This window comes from Mus caroli, unplaced genomic scaffold, assembly GCF_978045245.1.
Source record: "Mus caroli unplaced genomic scaffold, Mus_caroli_1 scaffold_6, whole genome shotgun sequence".
Taxonomy (NCBI): domain Eukaryota; kingdom Metazoa; phylum Chordata; class Mammalia; order Rodentia; family Muridae; genus Mus; species Mus caroli.
Genome location: NW_028227261.1, coordinates 8,490,523 through 8,513,455, shown reverse-complemented (window position 1 = coordinate 8,513,455; position 22,933 = coordinate 8,490,523). Strand labels below are relative to the sequence as shown.

General features: G+C 47.8%; 3 protein-coding genes across 14 annotated transcripts in view; 1 reads left to right on the top strand and 2 right to left on the bottom strand.

The window, feature by feature from the left end:
- Positions 1-6,205: 6,205 nt before the first annotated feature.
- Miip (migration and invasion inhibitory protein) lies at positions 6,206-13,780 on the bottom strand. 7 transcript variants are annotated; one of them, XM_021161314.3, is made up of 10 exons: positions 13,514-13,780; positions 11,593-11,789; positions 11,014-11,373; positions 10,548-10,629; positions 8,394-8,502; positions 8,263-8,315; positions 7,804-7,933; positions 7,611-7,707; positions 6,769-6,906; positions 6,206-6,500 (listed from the first exon to the last, which is right to left on the bottom strand). In XM_021161314.3, the coding sequence occupies exons 2-10, from the start codon at positions 11,713-11,715 to the stop codon at positions 6,429-6,431; spliced, it is 1,164 nt and encodes a 387-aa protein (XP_021016973.1). In that variant the 5' UTR covers positions 11,716-11,789; positions 13,514-13,780; the 3' UTR covers positions 6,206-6,428. The 7 variants fall into 7 exon arrangements, with proteins under 7 accessions (XP_021016973.1, XP_021016971.1, XP_021016974.1 ...); XM_021161312.3 differs by having other exon boundaries at positions 6,206-6,428; XM_021161315.3 differs by having other exon boundaries at positions 6,206-6,428; positions 11,611-11,789.
- A 416-nt stretch (positions 13,781-14,196) lies between these two features.
- On the top strand, positions 14,197-17,332 carry LOC147004053 (Friend virus susceptibility protein 1-like). Its single transcript, XM_085838601.1, has 2 exons — positions 14,197-14,283; positions 14,501-17,332. Exons 1-2 carry the CDS (start codon positions 14,222-14,224, stop codon positions 15,528-15,530), a joined length of 1,092 nt encoding a protein of 363 aa, XP_085694727.1. The 5' UTR covers positions 14,197-14,221; the 3' UTR covers positions 15,531-17,332.
- A 1,286-nt stretch (positions 17,333-18,618) lies between these two features.
- Positions 18,619-22,933, bottom strand: part of Mfn2 (mitofusin 2) — a 31,138-nt gene continuing 26,823 nt past the window's right edge. For all 6 annotated transcript variants that reach the window (XM_029476068.2, XM_029476072.2, XM_021159251.3 and 3 more), the window contains 2 exons: positions 21,899-22,033; positions 18,619-20,405 (listed from right to left, as the gene is read on the bottom strand). In XM_029476068.2, coding sequence (XP_029331928.1) covers positions 20,336-20,405; positions 21,899-22,033 — 205 coding nt within the window. In that variant the 3' untranslated portion in view covers positions 18,619-20,335. The remainder of the gene's footprint in view (positions 20,406-21,898; positions 22,034-22,933) is intronic.

Below are 22,933 nucleotides of genomic sequence, written 5' to 3'. Positions count from 1 at the left end.
TTACAGACAGTTGAGAGCTGCCATGTGGGTATTAGGATTTGAACCCAGGTCCGCTGGAAAAGCAGTCAATGTTCCTAAATACTGAGCCAAATCTAAGCCTCTGTTAAATTTTAATTATGTGATGTCAACTATGTCTGTCTGTCTATGTGCATGTGACTGCTAGTTCCCAAAATTAAACCCTTGAATCTTCTTGTAGCAAGAATTACAGAAAATTGTCAAAAACCTGACCTTAGTCACGGCCATAAACTTGTCTTCACTACTCAGCTATGTCTCTAGACCTGTAAATATTTTAAACCCTTTACGTATCATCTTGATGTCAGGAAGTAGCAAAGAACTAAAAAAAACCCTGTTCATTTAAATTTTTTATAAAGATGTTAGACAGCAAAAGTCTTCAATTTAAGGAAAAAGAAATCTTTCATCTCTTTTTCCTCATCTCCTTGAAGGAAGGACGCTGTTTGCCATGTTCACTTAAGTGCCATGGAGGGGATCACCAACTGTGATGGGGGTATTTTCAAATATTTGAAGTAGATATTAAAGTTTAATGTCTGTGAGGTTAATTCATGTACAGAACTTCATTAAGCCATTGTTATATATGTTCTGTGGATCCTAGGCATCTTTTTTTTCATATTTTTTTGATTTATTTATTTATTATATGTAAGTACACTGTAGCTGTCTTAAGACACTCCAGAAGAGGGCGCCAGATCTCGATACGGATGGTTGCGAGCCACCATGTGGTTGCTGGGATTTGAACTCTGGACCTTTGGAAGAGCAGTCGGGTGCTCTTACCCACTGAGCCATCTCACCAGCCCCTTTTTTTTTCATATTTTTTATTGGGTATTTATTTCATTTACATTTCCAATGCTATCCCAAAAGTCTCCCACACGCTCCCCTACCCACCCACTCCCACTTCTTGGCCCTGGCGTTCCCCTATACTGAAGCATATAAAGTTTGCACTACCAATGGGCCTCTCTTTTCACTGATGGCTGACTAGGCCATCTTTTGATACATATGTAGCTAGAGACAAGAGCTCCGGGGTACTGGTTAGTTCATATTGTTGTTCCACCTATAGGATTGCAGATCCCTTCAGCTCCTTGAGTACTTTCCCTAGCTCCTCCATTGGGGGCCCTGTGATCCATCCAATAGCTGACTGTGAGCATCTACTTCTGTGTATGCCAGGCCCCGGCATAGTCTCACAAGAGACAGCCATATCTGGGTCCTTTTAGCAAAATCCTGCTAGTGTATGCAATGGTGTCAGCGTTTAGAAGCTGATTATGGGATGGATCCCTGGATATGGCAGTCTCTAGATGATCCATCCTTTCTTCACAGCTCCAGATCCTAGGATCTTGTTTTGCTTTTTTTGTTTGGTTGTTTGTTTGTTTTGTGGTTTTAAGAGACAGGGTTTCTCTTTATAGCCCTGGCTGTCCTGGAGCTCACTTTGTAGACCAAGCTGGCCTGGAACTCAGAAATCTGCCTGCCTCTGCCTCCCGAGTGCTGGGATTAAAGGCATGCACCACCACCCCCCGGCCTTGTTTTGCATTTTAACTTGGTGATCTGTATTCTTTTTCCTGCAATGTAAAGGATCCTGATGATCTATGTGGTCTATTATTTATTTAAATATCAGACTATGTATACTCATACTTTTCAAGTAAGGGTGTTTGTGAAGGGTGGTGTGTGGTTGTTCTTGGTCATGTTTTTCAGATTTTCACAAAATCCCTAGAGATGATGTTTGTTATCCAGCCTGATTTGGATGCCAGTCATTAGGCAAGGCTATATTTGAACTCTATTTTCATGTGTCAGCCTCCTGAGTACATGTCCAATGGTAGAAGATGTAACCCTAACATTTACAGTTTTGTCAACACATTTAACAATGTCAATGTAAATGATTAATAGAAGAGAATATCAAAAACATTAAATCCCTCATCTGTCAGAGATGTAACAAAGTGGAATAATGAGCAATCAACTGCACATCTCACACTAGAGCTCAGTTGCCATGGCGATGTGAACATTATTTGGTACTCCATGTTTCTTCATGTTCCCATTAGTTATGTTTTGGCACTGCATCTTCAAAGAGTGACTTCTAAGGGAAGTATCTATAGGGCATAGATGTTGTAACAGCAATGAAAGTAATTTAAATAGAAACATTTCTGGTGTGTGTGTGTTATTACAGGGTTTTAGGCCATGACAGGTAAGTGCAGATTGGAAGACAACTTTGTGAGTATACTTTGGCCATTTTTTATATAATGATCAAGGTCAGGTTGCTACCTTTACAACCCACAGACATTTCCCACTGAGCCATCTCACTGATCCTCAAATAAGATGTAATCATCAGTAAAATATTATCTTTTCAGATTGTAAACATATTGTCACACCAAAATGGAAGAAAACAGGACAATTTGAATATTAAATCTTATTTGCTAATGACAATATATTCTGCTACTTTTTTTTACAGAATGTATTCATTTTTTCGTTTTGTTTTTTTCAAAGATGTATTTATTTTATATATAAAAGTACACTGTCACTCTCTTCAGACACATCAAAAGAGGGCATCAGATCCCATTAGAAATGGTTGTGAGCCACCATGTGGTTGCTGGGAATTGAACTCAGGACCTCTGGAAGAGTAGCCAGTGCTGTTATCCGCTGAGCCATCTCTCCAGCCCTAGAATGTATTAGCTTATACTTAGGACTGAACGCTTGTTCCTTTCACAGAACCACAAATACCAGAGAATTGTCTCAGTAGGGAAAGTCGGTTGCTGCTAAGCCTGATGAGCTCAGGTCAGTGTCTGCAAGACCCATATTATTGTATAAACTTTTCTCTATTTCTACACTAGGTCTGTGGCATGTGCATGCTCACACCCCAGCACATATATAAATAATTTATAAAGCCAAATAAGGGCCAATGAGGTCACTCTAACCAAACAGCTCCTAGGTTTCAGCACGCGGGAGGCAGAGGCAGGTGGATTTCTGAGTTCGAGGCCAGCCTGGTCTACAGAGTGAGTTCCAGGACAGCCAGGACTACACACAGAGACCCTGTCTCGAAAAAAACCAAACAAAAACAACAACAAAAACAAAAACACTTGATTTCCCATGTGGTGTTACCTCCTTTTAGCCTAGCAAGGCTGGCTGTGACCATCCACCTCTTAAGCAGAGCTCCTTTTGCTCTGCTGCTCCTTTGATGTGCCACTACCTGCCCAAGGCCCAACCTGCCTGAGGCCTAACTGGTTCTCTTCCAAGATTTTCCGGAGTTAGCCCAGAACTGTTATCTTCGAGAGTTCCCACTAAAAGGCTGACCTATCTACTTCAAAGAAACTTTGCATGGCTAGAGATGGGCCTCCCCTCTTCTTTATAAAGCGTGTTTGCTGACATTAAATTTGAACCGTGATCAGAATGACTGTCTTGGTTTCATATTTCTCTCATGCTGCCTAGCTCCCTCTTCTCTTCCAGATTCCAAAATGCCTTCCCAGAACAGAACCCAGACATGTGAACCGCTGGCCGGACACAACAATGTGGTAAATAGACAGGAAAAAACAAACACACAAACAAACAAAAACTAGAAGTAATCTGGTGAAGTGGCACCCACCCACCTCTGTAATCCCAGCACTGGAGAGGTTGAGGCAGGAGGATCACGACGTTAAGGCCAATGCTGGCTTTCTTATTTTAAAAAAGGAAACAATGAGAGAATGAAGAAAGATGCTTAAACAGAATATGGGATATTATTCAACCTTCAAAAACGAAAGAAGTTCTGAAAGAAAAAAGTTTACCCAGCCTACTGTCTCTAGAAGTACACTTAATAAACTTGCTTTCTTCCAAAAAAAAAATAAAATTATTAAGAAAATTCTGACATGTTACATCATAGATTCAGGGCATAAACTTTTTAGCGAAAGAGGACATGGCTTACTGACTAACCCTTAGGGCATCAACGTCAGGAAAACCATTTTCACAGCTTCATAAGCTGGAGTCACAGGACGATATCATCCTCTAAGCTGAAAACTTTAAATTAAAAAACAAAAAACAACAACAAAAAACCCAACGTGCTTAGCAGTTGCAAAGGGGTACACAGCTCCACCCTCTGGACCCAGAGGCTAAGGCTTCAGGACTGATGTGACTTTGAAGCCAACCTGGTAAGATCCAGGCCCTCTTTGTTGTCTCAAACAACAGGACACACAAAAAAAGGAAATGCCTACAAATGGTTCAAGTTCCCGTTTGTTCTGTTTTGATCTATGAATGTGGCATTAAAAAAAGAAAATAGAGGGTTTTGTTTTGTTTTGTTTTAAATGTGTGGGTGTTTAGCCTGCGTGTATGTCTCCCTGTGCATCTTGTGCATGCTTGCGCCCATGAAGGTCAGAAGAGACCATCAAATTTCCTGAAACTAGGGTTACAAAAGATTATGAGACACCATGTGGGTGCTGGGAATTAAACCTGGGATCTCTCAAAGGGCAACCAGTGCCAACTGCTGCGCCATTTCTCCAGCCTGAAACTGGAACTTTAAATTAAAAAAAAAAACCAAACCTATGTGTGTGCACACAGGTACAAAAGTGTCTAAAGAGGGAAGAGAGGTGTAATGGGTCCCCTGCAGCTAGAGTCCAGGCATCTGTGTACCACTGGATATGGCTGATCCAATGCCAGCCCTCTGGTGTAGAAGTGTCTTAGTTATTTTTCTACTACTATGGTAAAACAGCATGACCAAGGCAACTGAGAGAGGGAAGGTTTTTCTATGGTTCCTGAAGGTTAGAGCCCATAGTGAAGGGCACAGCATGGCAGCATGACAGCTGAGCTAGAAGCTGAGAGCTGAGGGCTTATATCCAGAGCCACAAAGAGGATACAGAGTAAATGTATTCAGAAGAGTGAGTCTTTAAACTCCCACATCCCGCATTCAGTGACATTATTCCTCCAAGGCCACACCTTCACAGAGACTAAGCTTTCACCTCCCAGAGACTACAGAGAACATGTTTATTCAAACTACCACATGTAGTATGTGCTCTTAACTGCCTAGCTATCCCTCACGTGTCAAAGCTCAAATTTAATATAATGCAAACTAAAGTATATAAAGCATGGGAGAAACACCTGCCAAATCTGTTTCTTATGAGGTTCTTGGCTGTCAGCTTCCTAATATTTCCTTCTTAGGGTTCTGGGTCACCAAGTTTCTAGAGCTGGGCCCAAAAATGAGCACAAAGATACAAGGGACCTCAAGAGAACACTTCAGCCGGGCAGTGGTGGCGCATGCCTTCAATCCCAGCACTTGAGAGGCAGAGGCAGGCATATTTCTGAGTTAGAGGCCAGCCTGGTCTACAAAATGAGTTCCAGGACAGCCAGGGCTATACAGAGAAACCCTGTTTCAAAAGAACGAGAGAGAGAGAGAGAGAGAGAGAGAGAGAGAGAGAGAGAGAGAGAGAGAGAGAGAGAGAGAGAGAGAGACCGACCTTCCACTGAGATCAAGGAGAAAGCTCATTCAATGTGAGACATATTTTTCAGTGAGTCCCATGCTGAGACAGTGTATGTGTGGAGACAGGTGCACACATGCCATGGCATGCCAATGAAATCCTGAAGACTACACTGGGTGTGGGGTGGGTCCATACCTTACAATTTGAGGTAGGGGGTTTCTTTGTTGTTCTTTCAATGTGTGTTCTTCCAGTGTGTGTTAAGTTTTTTGTTTTTTGGGTTTTTTTTTTTTTTTTTTTTTTTTTGGTTTTTCGAGACAGGGTTTCTCAAACTCAGAAATTCACCTGCCTCTGCTTCCCAAGTGATGGGATTAAAGGCGTGTGCCACCACCACTGTGGGCGTGTGTGTACATAGCAAGGATCCTTACCCACTGAGCCATCTCCCCAGGCCTAAGATACTTTGACACTGACCTTGGTTCTAGCCTGCTTTGGGGATCCATCGGTCTGGTAGACAGTCATCTATCTAGATCTGAGAGCTACAGTAAAAGCTACTGTCCTGAGTAGGGTCCAGTGGCACATGCCCATATTCCATACTCAAGAGGTAGATGCAGAAGGATCAGAAGTTCAAGGACAGCCTTGGCTACATTGTGACTTCCAGGCCAGCCTGGCCTTTGTGAGATCATATGGTAGAGAATACACAAAAAAGCCACACTCCCAGTGTGACCACCAGATTCCCAATGTCTCTGTTAGGCAAAGTGAGACGATGAGTTTAGGACACCAGGACCTCAAGAGAACCATCAGAAAAGAGAGGCTTACATGGAGACAGGAAGTGTAGGGCCCTGAGCTTTATTAGCATGCTACTCAGAGCACTCTCTCCCCTCTGCACCCGATTCCCCACTTTCAGTATCTCAATAAACAGAGGGGACAATGGAGGAGAGACAGCTGAGCCACCTCCATCTTCTCCACTTCCAGTTCTCAGATGCTTCTCCTCAGGGGAGGCTGATGGCATTGGTAGAATACTGTTGTCTTCTGGGTCGTCTGTCCTCTGGGCTTCTAGTGGGAGGGACAGAGCTGGGCAACCTGAGGCTCTGACCAGATAGGTGGTGTGACCTGTGCTGGCAAGGCCTGGAAGGAGAGTAGTTGGGAGCTACTAGGGAACAGATGAATAGGAAAAGATTGTGAGGTTCCCCAGGGATAAGTGAGATGCAATAATAGCCTCGCCTCCTCCTGCAACTTGGAGGGAGGCTCCTTTCCTGGCTAGACTGGAGCAGGTGTCAAGGAGTGTCAAAGTTACATGGGACACCTTTGTCAGAGCCTGGGCTCCCCATCTCAATAGGATCTGTCCCACCTGGACACTTTCCCACCCCAGGTTGGGACACACCCTAGACCCTACCTGACAGGGTGGGCTAGTGGCTGACAGATCCCGGCGCTGCCCTGCTCCATAGGACACGGAGGACCAGAGGTCCAGGCTCTTAGGGACAGACGTTTTCTCTGACTTTGGAGGGAGGATGTCCCAGCCCAGCAGACAGTGCTGTGGAAAGCCAATGTTAAAGGCATCTGTCATCCACTACTATAGAGAACTCCTTGAGCCATCATGATCCCCTCCCTGGGGCGGAAGCTGTGTTTACCCACGGGTTTACCCTAGGTCACCCCAAACTCAGTCTGTGTTGACCTGGCCACCACAACCCTCCCCAAGAGGGAGGAGAAGATGGGGATATTAATGGAATCCTTTCCATGTTGGACTTGGCCTTGAACCCCTAAGTTGCACGACTTCACTAAGCTACCCACGAGACCCCAATACTGACAATGGTCCCTTTACTCCCACTGTGTAGGGGAGCCGAAGGGTCTTTCTCCTCTCCTCTTCTCCCGGTTGCAGCTACTTTGCCCTCCACCAGGTTTAGGTAGGACACCCTTTGACTCCCATCCTGACTAGGATGTGAGACACACAAGGGAAACTAAAGGTCTGGATGCAGATCCATCTCCCCTCTGCCTCCGCGTCCTGTGTGTGGGTGAGGTAAGATAGTGACTGCTGTGGCTCTGGAGAACAGCCCTCCTAAGGGCTCCACATGTGGCAACCAAGAGCTCAGTGACTGGGTCTCATGTAGATACCCACCTTAGGCACCATGTAGGGAAAAGGTACCACACCTGCCCAGGGACTGAGGACATCACCAGCCAAAACCTGCTAGCATTCAATATCCTTAGAGCAAGCTCTTCCTCTTAGGGCAGGGAGCTTACCCGAGGCAAAGCTAGAGTGTCAGATGCATCAAAGCTTTTCCTTCTGTGAATTTGATACCGGTGTGGAGGGTCCATGATGGATAGGGGGATGCTCACCCTGTGTAAGAGGGCACAGCACCAAAATCAGCAAGGGTCACACTCTGCACCCCATCCATTGGGACCCCCAGGAATCCCCAACGTTATTGACACTCACCTGACTTGCACTGGCTCCGCCAGAGTTTCGGGGCCCTTCTCATCCCGGGGTATCCCACACAGACGGCAAGGGGCGCCTGGATCCACAGGCTCAGGAAACAGCCGGCGGTTGATACGGTAACAGTACATACCTGTGAGGCCCATGAGATACCACAGCTCCCCCTAAGCTAGGGTATTGTTTCCAGAGCCCAGGGCTGTCCCTAGTTCACAAGCCATGCCCGTCCACTGAGGAGCCAGCCTCTCTGTTCCCAGCATCTTCCCTCCCAAAGTCTTGGTTCCACATATAAGGTCAGGGAGAAATGTCCTCCCAGGGGCAGCTTCTGGAGAGAGGTGGGTTCAATGGACAGAACCAAAGGCCGTCAAAGCCCTAAGCCAGGGTGCATCCCACAATGCTTAGACACCAGGCTGCCATTCCTGAGTCCACAGCTCAGAGCGCAACCTGGTGGAAGTGGACACTCACACTCATGGTCCTCTTCCACACCGCTGCTCTCTTGCAGGCCTGGGAACACAGCTCTGGGGTTGGGGAGAGAAGAGCAGAATGAGTGACGGATTCCCCCAATCCCTGGACAGGCCCCATGAACCCCTGCTTACTCAGGGGAGCTGCAAACACAATCCTCTTTGTTGTTTTCTCGAAACCTCTGCAGCATAGAGAAGAAGGCCTCGGGCTCACTAGTGACTGGAGAGCTATTGTCCAGGGACCCTGGGGTGGGCAAAGCAGCAGTGGGTGAGTTGAATCACCTTGCCCCTCAGACTCTACACCCTCTGTTAGTGCCAGCTCTGTTTGTGCACCAGCCTGTCTTGCTGTAATCAGCAGTCCACAGACTGGATTCCCAGAGTCCTTAACCGGGGTCACACACTCTTCTTAGTTAGTTTGTTTAGAGAAAGTACGTATGTAACTGAACTGGATATGCCTCTGGAGTGATGAGATTCAAGGCCCACGTCTCCATGCTTACTTCTGTTTTACAGACAAGTTCCCATGTAACCCAGGCTGGCCTCCAACTCGACACTTTGGTCTCAACTTCCCAGTGCAGAGATTATATGCAGGACCCTGGCTTACTTATTAGCTGGAGAAAGAGTGGGAGGCTAGACAAGGCTTCCTTTCTGAGGAAGCCACATTCTAAAGAGGTGAAAGAGGAGTTAGTCACCAAGGAACTCTGTGGTACAATACTGAATAGAGACACCTTCAGGGAAGCTGGAGGCCAGAGACAGGTGGCTGCATGTCACAGAGTGGACATTACAAGGGAGGTCTAGAAGTTGACCAGAGACGAAATCTACGGAGCCACAGGGACAGATCGGAAGGATACCCCAGTAGGTGAAGGTGTGAAAGCCCAGAACAGTCGGGAGCTTGGCATGTGAGGAACAGTCAGGCTAAGACCATGGCCAGCTCACAGTGAGGGGTCAGGATAGAGGGAATGGAGCCCAGAGGCTGAGAGGATTCAGGGACAAGGTCAGAGTCGTTTTTACAGGATTCCTCTTTGAGGCTGAAGAGGTGAGAGAAAGCAGAGACAGCAAGAGAAATTGTAAATTCCAAAAAGGTACTAAGGAAGCTCTAGAGACTGTACTAGCCATCGGTATATGGAATATGTAAAAGGAAGACAAAGTCAAGGCTGAGCCCAAGGCACAGCTTGACTTCCTAGGTTCATGAGGCTGCCATTTACAGAGACAGGAAGAGGGGCTACAGTGAGGATATGGGTGGAAACCAGGACCTTGGTTATGGGTGTTGGACTGATCCTGCCAAAATTCCATTTTATTCTATATGTTTTGGTGAGCAAATTTTTTTTTAAGTGGGGTAAAACACTTATAATCTTAGCAGTTGGGAGGCAGAGTCTTGGGGATCCCTGTGTTGTCAAGGAAGGCTATTCTGCATAGGGAGTTTCAGGACACTCAACAAAAGTTACTAAGAAGCCAGGTGTGGGGGCTTTAATCCCAGCACTCGGGAGGCAGAGGCAGGTGGATTTCTGAGTTCGAGGCCAGCCTGGTCTACAAAGTGAGTTCCAGGACAGCCAGGGCTATACAGAGAAACCCTGTCTCAAAAAACCAAAAAAAAAAAAAAAAAAAAAAAAAAAGTTACTAAGAAGAGACTAAGGTAGGGCTGGAGTGATAGCACATGCCTTTGATCCCAGCTCTCGGGAGGCGGGGCAGGAGGTAGATCTCTGAGTTCTAGGACTGCCTGGTGTATGGATGGAGATCCAGGCCAGCCAGGAATATTCAGAGAGACCCAATGTATACAAACCAACAAGAAAAGAACACTGGCTGCTTTTGCAGGGACTCAGCTCCCAGCACCCACCCTATGGCTCACAACCCCTCCCCCCACCACACCCACCCCACCCCTGTAACTCCAATTCTAGCCTCCCCCACACCCTTGTGGCCTCCACAGACACTAGGTATGTGCGTGATGGACAGACATATATACAGGCAAACTCACGCATATACGAATGGTTAAAATTAAAAGCTAAGATGGCATCATTTCTGCTGCATGCATCCTAACACTCAGTTTTCAGAGACGAAGCAGAAGAGGCTAGAAAGACGACAGGAGCCCCTGAGGAACCAGAGGAACAGAAGAGATGAGATGCTTCTGTTAGTGTGGCTCGGGGACCTGGCTTCTGTAAATGCTCAACTATAGGCCAGCAGTCACAATTCACTAGCTCATCCATTCACCTTCGCTTGGGTCCAGGCTAAGATTAGTCCAACCCCACCCCTCCCTCACTTGAACCCCCACCCATCACCTGTAACTCCACTCCTCACCTGCAATCCAATCATAGCCTAGGTATGGCCTAGAGTGCCAGCTGCTCTCAGGCACTGCAGACTCCTGGGAGGTCACTCTGGGCTGAAGAAGTAGACAAAGGTTAGATCAGAAGGTTTGGCCCAGAGGTCCCATTACAGAGCGACACCATGCCTTGTCATGACTTAAAGACTCCAGCTCGGTGCCAGCCTCAGCTGGGGAACTCAGAAACGAGAAGGTCAGTTTGGACCCACTTTAGGTGTGGCTTTGAACAGACCTGGGCTCCAGGCCTGTCTCTCTACCTGTACATAAGGCTTGCCTCCTTCTTCACAAGGTGCTGACTAAGAACTGATAGCAATGATAACATCACACTGGATCTTCTAGAAGCCTCAACGCCACCCCCACCCCCCAAAGGGACACTTTCTAGGGACAATCTGTCAGACAGGGAAACTGAGGCTCCCCATGATTTCCAGGAACTACTTAAGTTACCTTAGATGGCTTGCTTAGTCGTGACAGGATGGACCTTGGGACCTGTGTCTTGTCAGGTCCCAGACCTTTTGGTCCTCCCAAAGACATTGGCCCCTTCAGACCCTGAGTGGCTAGCAAGGGTACTGAGGGGGGCCGTAGTCCTTCCTGGGGCTCCTGGTGTTGGCCTGTGGCAGGTAGGAAAGAGTCCATCCTGGAGTTGATCTTGCCATACCAGGCCACATCAAACGTGTCACCTCGACGACTGTCCAGTGGGTCCAACATGTGTCTTTTGTCCTGTGAGCTGGGGGCCACGGAGGAACCGGAAGAAGTCTCTTGGGACAGTGGCATCTCTAAGTTGTTGCTGTTACAATCCAGGTTTGACTGTAAGAAACAGGTCAGGTTACCCAGGCAGCAGCCCAGCCAATGCCCAGGCACTCTGGCCTGCTGTGGACCTGTAGGTCTTTACCCTGCTGTGGCTTTGGGGTATCCCAGCCCAGTCCCTTCCTCCCAAGGCCTCAGTTTTGCACCGTCAATGAAATGGGTGCATCACAGCATAAACTGTCTTTCCTCGACACCTGGGCTACCAAGGTAGCCACCTACTCCTGATGCTGCTCTCACCACCGACCGACACATGGCCTCGTGCCCAGCCCAAAGCTGCTTCAGGAGCTCCAGGCTGAGCAGCCGAAGCTGAACGGGGTCTTTAGTCTCTGCCATATTGGGCATGCGGGCTTCTCACAGCAATGTCACTGTCTCTGGGCTGCAGTATACCCACAGGAGGTGCTGACCCTAGGTTCCACCTAAAGTCAAAACAGCAATGACAAGAAAAATGAGGGAGGAACCCTGCCACACAGGCCTAGATTAAGATCATCACCCTGCAACCTCACCCTGTTTACTTATTACCCTCTCTGCTTCCTTGCCTACCAAGAGATGACAACTCCCACTGGGCCTTCCCTATGTAATCTAATTCCTGGGGCCTGTGAGATGTCTCAGTAGATAAAGGTGCTTACTGCCAAGCTTGACGATCTGAGTTCAATTCCCAGGGCCTACATAGTAGAGAGAACTGACTCTGGGTCATGGCATGTGCTTGCCCTATACCCACACACATATAAGAACTTGTTTTTAATATTAATCTGATTCCTTTATCATATAGAAAAGACCACTGCAGCATGCTAATTTAAAGCTTAAAGACTTGTGCTATTGTGCAGGGCAGGGGAGTTCCACCCTGAGTGGTGACAGTAGGGGGCTTTTAACAGCTAGCTGAGGAATTGGGAGGAGTTGGGAGGAGTTCTCTTCCAGGTGTCCTTGGTGAAATTTACAAGGCAGGAGTGGGGAGTGAGTTCTTTCTGAATTTTTATCTCCGTGTCCTTGGCACAGGAAGGCAGGCATCTCTGGTTGTAAAGTATAGAAACAAAAAGGCTTTTTGCTGGCTATAGAGAACAAAGAGCTTTTTTCTGGCTGCATTTTTAGAGATCAGGGAAAACAAGCTTGGGGAACGTCCAGGGAGAAACGCTCTAAGTCGGGGTCTCACACTATCTGGAGCTGGCACTGAACCCAGAACTGGAAGTATTAAGCCTTTTTCTCTGCCACAAGTCTTCTCCTGGTCAATTCATTTCTTTGCTTTTGTTTATTTCTTTCTTCCTTTCTTTAATTTGCATGTATATCCCAAGGTCACACAGCTACTAAATGTCAAAAGCAGGGGTTGAACCAAAATGTAGGTTCCTGCTTGTTGTGCAGTGGCTACTTCCCCTGACTTTCAAACTTCTCCCTCATGGTAGAGGAGAGAATCTCTTCAGAAGGCTGTAAATTCCTAGAGCTCCCTCCACAAGGTTGATTTAAACTATGTCCAGGGGAGAGGATTTTCAGATGGAGCTGCCTGAAAGCTGCGCGGGGGTGGATCAGAACCCGTGCTCAGTGGGACTGTCAGTGATGTAGCTGCCTTTGGGTCATGACCCCAATACGTCCACTCCTTGGTTTACCCAGCCACACTTGGGTGGAATCGTTTCTCTGTTCTGTTGGCAGTGCTCTGGGGCAAATAAACCTTTGTTGACATATGACTCCCTATGAAGGGTCTGCACGGAGGAAAGCATGGCCTTGACAGGGTTCGTAGGATGCTGGGATACAAACCCCACCACTTCTCCGGCCAGCTTTGGTCCTCAAAAATTATGCTCAGGGACTCTCTCTCTCTCAAAGATTTATTTATTTGTTCGGACACACCAGAAGAAGGCGTAGGATTCCATCACTGATGGTTGTGAGCCATCAGTGGTTGCTGGGAATTGAACTCAGTGGTTAAGAGCACTGGGCAGTCTCTCCAGCCCCAGGGACACTTTCTTTTGCTTCTGGAAGAGATATCTGCAATATAAAGAAGCACTCCCCACTTCTCTTACAACCCCAGCCCAGACTCCTCCAGCCGAATCAGACCCCCCTATCCTTCCCAGCCCGGCCACCCTACAAGCCCCTGGGGACTTGGGTTTCGGTGCAGGCTGCAGGGGGCGAGCAGAGAAGACTCCAGCATCTCACTCACGCGCACTCAGGCAGGGTGCACACCGGGTCTAGGCGCTTGCCCCTTCTCTACCGGTCTAGCGGGACGAAGGCACGCCTCTGTGGTCCCGAGATCAGCGGCTGCCATGGATGAAAGGACGCCAACGCTCTCCACCCGAAAGCCCAGATTCCCAGCAGCCCGGGAATCCGCCTCCAGCAGGGGCGGAACCTCCAGTGGTTGTCCTAATTGGCTAAGGCTGGGGCGGGGCCTCCGCCGCTGTCCTGATCGGCCAATTGACAGTGCCAGGACGCCTTATATTTGTTTCTTCGCATCCGGAAGCGGCAGTTTCACTATGGAAAGGAGGGGCTAATGGGACCTCATTGCTGATTGGTTAACTGTTAATGTTAATTCTACCAATTCAAATTGAGGACAGGCTCTGGTTGGTCAGTGGTACTCGGTTACGCAATTTCCGGATGTAAAGTCTCTAATGGCAGTGGATAGGTGGGGCTAGAGACTCCGGCAACTTTTAACTTTCCACGCGGACCCCACACTAGCAACTCCCCAGAGTGCTTTTGCCAGGGACGAACTGGAATTTGGATCCGAGGCTTGTAGGACGCAGCAGCCGAGTTCTAGGGAAAACAAAAGTCTGAAGATGAATTTCCCACGTGCGCTTGCTGGTTTCTCGAGCTGGCTCTTCAAACCTGAACTTGCCGAGGACTCTCCGGATAATGACGAGAACACTGTTAACCCATGGCGAGAGCTGCTGCAGAAGATAAATGTGGCCGATCTCCCCGATTCATCCTTTTCGAGCGGTAAGGAAGTTAATGACTCTGTGTACGATACTTTTGAACATTTCTGCAAGATTAGGGACTATGACGCAGTTGGCGAGCTGCTTCTGGCATTTCTGGATAAAGTAACAAAGGAAAGGGACCAATTCAGAGATGAAATTTCCCAGCTCCGAATGCACATAAATGATCTAAAGGCTTCTAAGTGTGTCCTGGGGGAGACTCTTCTCTCCTACCGCCACAGGATTGAAGTTGGGGAAAAACAGACTGAAGCCCTCATTGTGAGGTTAGCTGATGTGCAATCCCAGGTCATGTGTCAGCCTGCCCGGAAAGTGTCTGCAGATAAGGTGAGGGCACTGATTGGTAAAGAATGGGATCCGGTAACCTGGGATGGAGATGTGTGGGAGGACATAGATTCTGAGGGGACTGAGGAAGCAGCGTTGCTCCCCACTGTCTTGGCCTCTCCATCCTTGTCTGAGGAAAGTGGTTATGCCTTGTCTAAAGAACGCGCCCAGCAGGACAAAGCAGATGCTCCTCAGAACCAGTCTTCAACATCCTTAGTTACTTCTGAACCTGTCACCAGACCCAAGTCTCTGTCTGGCCTTATAAGTCAGAAACACCGCCATACTAACCATGAACTCAAATCACTTGCTCAATCATATCGCCAAAAGGCAAAGGAGCATGCGAGGAAATGGATTTTAAGGGTGTGGGATAATGGTGGGAGGCTCACAATACTGGATCAGACTGAATTTCTCAGTTTAGGTCCTTTGAGCCTTGATAGTGAGTTTAATGTCATAGCCCGCACGGTTGCAGATAATGGAGTGAAGAGTTTGTTTGATTGGTTGGCTGAAGCATGGGTCCAGAGATGGCCTACTACTACAAGAGAGCTGCAGACGCCTGACGCCCTGAAGTGGTATTATATTGAGGATGGGATTAAAAGGCTTAGGGAACTTGGAATGATAGAGTGGCTTTGTGTAAAAGCTACTTGTCCACAGTGGAGGGGCCCGGAAGATGCACCCATCACGAGAGCTATGAGGATAACTTTTGTCCAGGAAACTGTAGAGACTTGGAAGAGCTTCGTATTTAGCCTCCTCTGTATAAAGGACATAACAGTGGGGGGCGTGGCTGCCCAGTTGCATGATCTAATAAAATTGAGTTTAAAGCCAACAGCAGCTGGCTTGACTGCTGGTTCGGCTCCTGTGGGCTCGGTGGCTCCTGTGGGCTCGGTGGCGGTTCTCTCTCTCTCTCCCTGGAAACATCAAAGCAACAGTTAAAGAGCTTAAAATCAGGAGGAGGCCCCGCAGTGGAGACAGAGGACAGAGATGATTTTTTGCTTGCTTTCTTTCTTTTTCCTTTTCTTTCAACATAGATTTTAGAGCCAGAGGTGGGCTACCTTCCTATGATACCCCTGATGCGACACAAACCTGAGAAGATTATTGCCACTGGTTGGTTGCAAACAGGAACTAGATTATAAGATCCCAACGCTGACGACATCACAGTGCCTTGAACCTAGGACGCAGGGGAGTAAGGCATGGACTGTGCTGAATGAAGGCTTCCTGCTGGCTGGCATTCCTAGTGCTAGAAAGTGCCGTGCAGACTACTGCTGTCCTTGTTTCCACTCAGCTATGGACTCTAAATGTTAATGTCATCAGCACTACAGGCAGCTGTAGGGGGTTGGGTTGGTCTGGTGCTGGCTGCTTGTAGTCAAAAGCTAAATTCTATTTCCCAAGATCCGATTGCTCCAAGGTGAGCCGATCCTCAGGTACTCCAGCCTTTCTTATAAACCTTACTCCCCAGTTTGAAACTATCGGTTAAATAAAACTGGTGATAACCAATTACTGGCGGGGGGTGGGGGGGTGGGGGCGCGAGTTTGAGTTACCGGACTGGTCAAACTAAGTCGAACTGATAATATAAAGCAACATTTGATTGTTCACATATGCTATGAGTAGATAGATGGTCTTCAAAAACCTCAGAGGCCACAGAAAATGGCATTTAAAGATGTTTTTTTTTTATTAATTTAAGGCCTTTTTGACATTGAGACATGTCAGCTCCTGGCAGCACCCCATTCGACTTGGAAAAGGAAGGATGAGCATTGAATGAAGGATGAATCTCCGTTAGGAGATGGATTCTAATGTAGCAAGTTGCCACTGGGCAAAGAAAATGCCTTATTCTCTCCACAGACAGGATGCTGTCCAAAATGGGCAAATTGAAATGCAGGTGAAGTCGACTGCCTAACTCTGCCAAGACAGGGTACACAAGTCCTTCATATGCCTTGCTTCACAAATATGCCTGTCAGGTATCCTGCCAGAAGGTTGAAGATGGATGCTCCAACATTATCTAGACAATTCTGGGGAACTGCCAGACAGCTATTTGTCTTTTCTGTAGCCTTGGAAGCTGCTTGCCTGTGCTTCCTGCACACTCAGGCAATATTTATCCTTCTGAGGTCTCTGATGGAATTGAAGACTAGATAGTTATAGTCTCACACTTAAGCTTAAGTTGTTTTGGATTTAAGAGGTTTTTAGGTCTAAGAAAATGTTTTTAGGTTAATGCATGTTATCACAAAAAATTATCTAGATACAAAACTCTGAACTCACCAAGATAGTATAGATGATACTTATCCAAAGGTTGCCAAATACAAACAAACTGGACTTTTTTAATGTCTTACCTAATCATTTTCATAATTGTTCCTACTTTATGTTGTTTATTGCTGTAAGAGAAAGACTTTTTATGTAGACAAAAAGGAGGAAATGTATGGGGTTGTTCTGGTGCTGCTTGTATTCAAATGCTAAATCCTGTACTGGGTTGCTCCAAGATGAGCCGATCGATCCATCTTCATGTATACCAGCCTTTGTTGTATAAACCTTGCCCCCCCAATTTAAAACTATTGGTTAGGGGTTGGAGAGATGGCTTAGCAGTTAAGAGCACTGACTGCTCTTCTAAAGATCCTGAGTTCAAATCCCAGCAACCACATGGTGGCTCACAACCATCTGTAATGGGATCTGATGCCCTCTTCTGGTGTGTCTGAAGACAGAAGCAATATATTCACATAGATAAATAAATCTTTAAAAAACAAACAAAAAAACTGTTGGTTAAATCTGAGCCTCTGAGCACTGGGATTAAAGGTGGGCTCTCCTAAAGTCCTGGGTTGATAATGTGTAAACAGAATTGCTCTCCTTACAAAGCCCCTTCTGTAGGGGAGACACATGCACCATGACTGTTCTAGGATACATGCACATCTTGTGTCTTGTGAACATGCTAAGAGTATCAGTTCAGGGTGAGGAAAGACAGACACACTTGTAGACAAGCAGAGGTGGCGGGGGTGGGAGGGTGCGGAAGGACCTGAATCTGAAGAACCAAGTGAGAACTTGGGCTTCTACCCTGAATGGGCTCTGAGGTCTTGGAGTGTGACATGTGCTGAACTCCAAGTGCACAGGTCCTAAGAGGCAAGAGTGGGGGAGGAAACAGGGCAGGAGGCAATAACCCACATTGGCGCAGAGTAGCTGTAATGGAGGAGGAAGAGGTCAGGGAGCGGCAGACTAGGTATAGCATGTGATGTGTGACCATGGACTTGATGACCCATCAAGTCTGGCCTGGGAATCTGAGAGGATGCCGTTTTACCATTGAGAGGCCAAACCTTGGGAATGGCCTCCATTTTAAAGGAAAAAGGGCCCAAGAACTTGACCTGCAGCTAAACCCAAGCTGCACCCAAGTTCAGGAAGAACCATCTAGCTTTTCTCTGGCCCAGAGCCTAGACTTACTCCCTAGCAACAGCCAATCAGGATTAGTCTGGTAGTTCCACATATACTTTCAGACCATTTGTGATTGTTCATGGTTCTGCTGTCATCTTACAATAGTCATCAATTAGATGCTTGCCAGACTTGCCTTCTCTTGCTCACCACTGTCCCACTGCGGGCTCAGGGCTTTACCCGCCCATTCTGCTGTGTCAGTGATGGGAGCGTGAGTGAAGACCTAGTGCGAATGCATTGGAATCAGCTCCTTGCTGGTCTTTGGGGGTTGAAGAATGCTTCATGAACAGGCACAACACCATCAGCTGAATTCAGAGTCTGAGACACACAAGTGTGTGGGTAGTGGTGGAGCCTTAGTCAGGAGGGACACATGCAGCTGGACATGGAGAATCCACCAATGGCCTTGTCCACTCTCAAGGGCTCTTTAAACTGGAAAGATCAGAGGCAAGTCCTCAGAAGGCAAAGTGGAGTGGCTGCTGAGTCACTGATGTACATGAGAACTGAAATGTGGAGTCCCAGAGAACTCTGTTCAAGAGTCGCTCCAGATCTCCTGGCCTGTGGAGGCTGGCCATGTCCTTTCTTCTCAGACCAGACTACTGCAGGCAGAGAGCTCACACAGGGTCACAAATGGGGCTTTATTTTAGTTTCCAATATGATCAGCAGAGATACAGGTAACCCAGGCGGATGCATCACCTAAATATACCAGAAGCAAACACACTGTGTCTGGTGCCTTTTGCACCCCAGCAAAGGATCACACAACAGTTAGCAGCAAAAAACTAAAGTGCTCTCTGCTAAACGTCTCTCAGATACAGGCTCTCCCTGGTGGCATAAATGAATCTTTACTTATATAAGCTCATTTTCATTCATTACTCAGGGGCTATACTGAAAAAGAATGAGTTTATTCTATCCCCCCTCCCCCTAGAAAGAACACAACATTCACTGGGACTACGTGACACTGATTTTCACGTGACCCACTGTGAGATGACCCCATCTATCCAGCCTGGCAATACACTCTTTCCATTACATGCTGACCTTGGCCAAGACCATCACTGTCCCAGCAAAAAGGGTAGACTGAGGGGCAAGTGAGCACAAGACATGGGCAGGAGAGGACATAGCCCATTGATTTATCTCTAAGACACTCTCTACCTGTCCTACAAAGGATTCATCACTCTAAAACTGCTTTCCCAAGACAATCAACCTTGGTGACTGGAATCCTCCCTGCTTTGACCATTAACAATTTCAACACTCAGCAGTGAGAAGTTCAGCACTGACTAAGGTGGAGGAGCAAGCAGCAGGAGGCTTCAGGGGCAGAAGAGGAGGAGGCCTGCCTGAGGGTCGAGGCAGTAGAACAGCGGCCAGGTTCTCATGCTGTTTTGTAGCCAGCTGCAGTCATCGGCACGGTACAGTCCAGAGAATGGTGGCCACAGGGAGCTTGTAGCAAGGCAGGGATGAGCCATAATTAGTGAGGTGCGCCTCACAGGTTTGTGAACCCCTCAGTGCTAGGTCAGATAGACAGACCTCTTCTGTACTAACCCGGGCAGCTCCCATCTTCCACCATTCCTCCTGCTACATCCTTTAGCCACCTGGAGCAAACTAGCTCTTACTAATAAACCGGACCAAGAGGCCAAGAGCTGAAGGAAAAGCAAGGGCCTCAGTGGCAAGAAGGGAGGCAAGTCCCTTGTCGTCACAACGCCAGACACCAACTGCACTACCACATCAGATACCCTAGTTCACATACCTTCTCCGAGCTCTTACTGTGCTCTGGCTGGAAGGGGTCTCCAGCTTCCCATATAAGCTGGTTGAGTCTAAAGCCCAGGGTGTGTTGAGCCTGGCTACCAAGCATAACTGAAAGACTCTGCAAGTGGGAAAAAGTGCTAAAGCTGAGGGCCAAACGCAAGATACAAGTTCTGAGACAAACATGGCAATTTCAGAAGTATCCTGAATTTTTCTGGGGCATCCAGTCACCCCCAACACTGTCTCTCTGTAGGTGAGCTCAGGCTGGAGAACGTAGGAGTGGCTGTCTGATGCCTGTGAAGGCTCCCATCAGTCATTCTGCAGGGTGCCATTCTGAGGAAGACCTTATCAAATACACAGTAACTTTCAACCGAGTGAGCGTGATGAGCAGACACAGACACATGCATAACTCCTTGGAGCCGAGCTGTCCAGTCCTTGTTGGTCTCCGTTAGGGTATGAGCCAGGGGTCTTCCTGCAGTGGGTAGGGAGTAACTGGTACAAGACTGGGTGCTTTCCTTCTCTCTGCAGCGGCCAAGGACTAGAGCTGATGGGAGGTGCGGCCCTGCCTCTTCTTGGTGCAGGTCCGCCCTGGCTGCCCACTATCTGCTGGGCTGCAGGTACTGGTGTGTGAACATGTTGAGTTCGCTGTCCAACCAGCCAGCTTTATTCCTGCAAATACAAGATGACTGTACAGACGGCTGCTATGGCAGACCACACTAGCCTATCTGAACCTTCATGCAATCCTTTAAAAGCACATTTTCCCATTTTGGAAATGAGGAAAAGAAGGTCACAAGCTGATGGGACAGAGCCAGGCAATTTTAAAAAGGAGTGAACTAAGACAGGATCTCACTAAGTAGCTCAGGCTAGCCTGGAACTCACAGCCATCCTCCTGCCTTACCTTCCTATGTCCTCTGATTTTAGGAGTGAACCACTACTGCAGGTTTTAGGTTTTTCTAGTTTGGTTACAGCCCAGAGCAAGTTTCAGTCTCTGGAAGCCAGCTTTCTTGATTGACAGATAAAGGTTTGGGTGTTAGCTCAGGCTACCTTTATTGCTACAGGTAGCAACAGACACTTGGACCCAAGAGTCCCAGTGGAAGAGCAGTGTACCCCTGGTGATGGGCAAGAGGTGCATACTGCGTAGGCCAGACAAAGGAGGGAAAGACCACTGATCTGTCATGGCTAGACTCTGAGTACCTCTTATCTAGCTCTGTCCCCCGTGGGCCTCTTACATCAGAGGTGGGGGCAGGAAGTGCAGCTCCCCATATACTGATGTTATCATGGCCTGAGCAGGCTAAGGAATTAGCAGAATACTTCTATTTTCATCTGTGGCTCATCTCACAGATTAAAGCCACAGGAGAGACACAGGAATGCTGAAAGAGTGCAGGGCCAGAACACAGAACCAGACTCCTTCAACTAATCCCCCTCCCAGCAAACTTCACAGTTCTAAAGAGACCACCAATCCTGTTCCTGTGGAGAGACTTGGTGCTACGCACCCCAGCTCCTGGGCTCAGCATGGAACTGAGTATGACTGATATGATGGCAGCTCTCACACAGAGCAAGGAAAACCAAAGTGCAGTCCAATTTGCACCCCACGTTCCATCTGGCCATTTCCTGTAGAGCTCCAGACAAGGGACTCAGCCTCCATGGCTACCAACTTTCCTATTAGAAAGCAGAGCTGATATAGGTGTGGTGGCATACACCTTTAACCCCAGCATTGGGGAGTAGAGGTAGGGGAAGCTCAGTGCATTTGAGACTAGCCTCATTCATATGGCAAGTTCCAGCCCAGCCAAGACTACAAAGAGATCCTGTCTCAAACACAACAAAATTTGCAGAGCTGATGACCTATAGGGGTGACAAAAACTGGGTGGGACAGCTGTGCCAAGTGCTGAGGCCCCAAGTTCAGAGGGTAACCCATGAGCTGTGACATCCAGCACTGCCTTGCTTGTTTCCTGGATGTCATTCTGCCCCATCTGCAAGCACCTTGAGGCCAGCGGAACTGTCTGTTAAGCCTCCAGCACTAGCACTGTCTATCCCACATTCAGCAGTGCCAAGCAAGCATCTCACAAGAAAGCGAAATCCCCAGAGAGCACCCAGTGCCCACACTGGAGACACCAGGTGGCAGACAAGCTCCACCTCCCCCCACTTGGTCCTTGGCCACTCACCTGAGCAATTTGGCTTTGCTCTGAAGTGAATCCAGAGCCTCGACTTTCTTGTTCATGGTAGCAATTTCCTGCTCCAGATTATCTCGGGTGATGTCCACTTGCTGGCACAGATGAGCAAATGTCCCAGACAATTCCCTGAGGGGACAGAGGCTGGATCAACTGGGCACATAGCGGCTTAGGCAGGATTCTTCTATTCATGGTTAAATCTACACAGAACTGAGTAGCAGCTGAGCTTATCCATATCTGCTCTGGCCTGCAGTCCTGCTTTTGGGATCTTCTCCCCCTCTGCTGAAACCACTAACACCTCCCAATGCTCACATCAAAGACACCCCCAGCATCCCAGTGGTGAGCCTAACCTGGAAACGAGAGGCCAGGATTCTAACTGATGCTCACCAACTAAGTGACAAGGAAGGGACTCATCTCCCTTATCTGAGTCTGTTTCAGTATCCTGTATGTGTGTGTGGTGTGGTGTGTGGGGGAAATGCTAGGTATTAACTCAGGCCTTCATTCACGCAAGGCAAGCGCTCTTCCGACAGAGCTATATCCCTAGTCCCATCAGTGCTCACAGCTATAAGAGTAAAGGGAGAGCGAGTGTAGAAAGGGTCAGTCATGCCACAGTCAGAGGGTCAATCCTAGGACTGGGGAGGCTGAAGCTGGAAAGTTGCTCTAAATTTCACATTAGGCTGGGTTATATAGTCTGAGACCTGGGAGACCAAGACAAAGAGAGAGGCAGTGCAGGGTAGTACAACTATCTGCCTTCTCCATGCTCCAAGATGTAGAAACCATAGGTTCACCTGTCCCACTGAGGCACCATAACCAGGCTTTGATTTAGGATGCCACAACTCATTCCCTTCAAGGCTAGCTGGCTTTCTTCCTTCCTTCCTTCCTTCTTTTTGGTTTTTTTTTTTTTTTGGTTTTTCAAGACAGGGTTTCTCTGTGTAGCCCTGGCTGTCCTGGAACTCACTCTGTAGACCAGGCTGGACTCAAACTCAGAAATCCACCTGCCTCTGCCTCCCGAGTGCTGGGATTACAGGC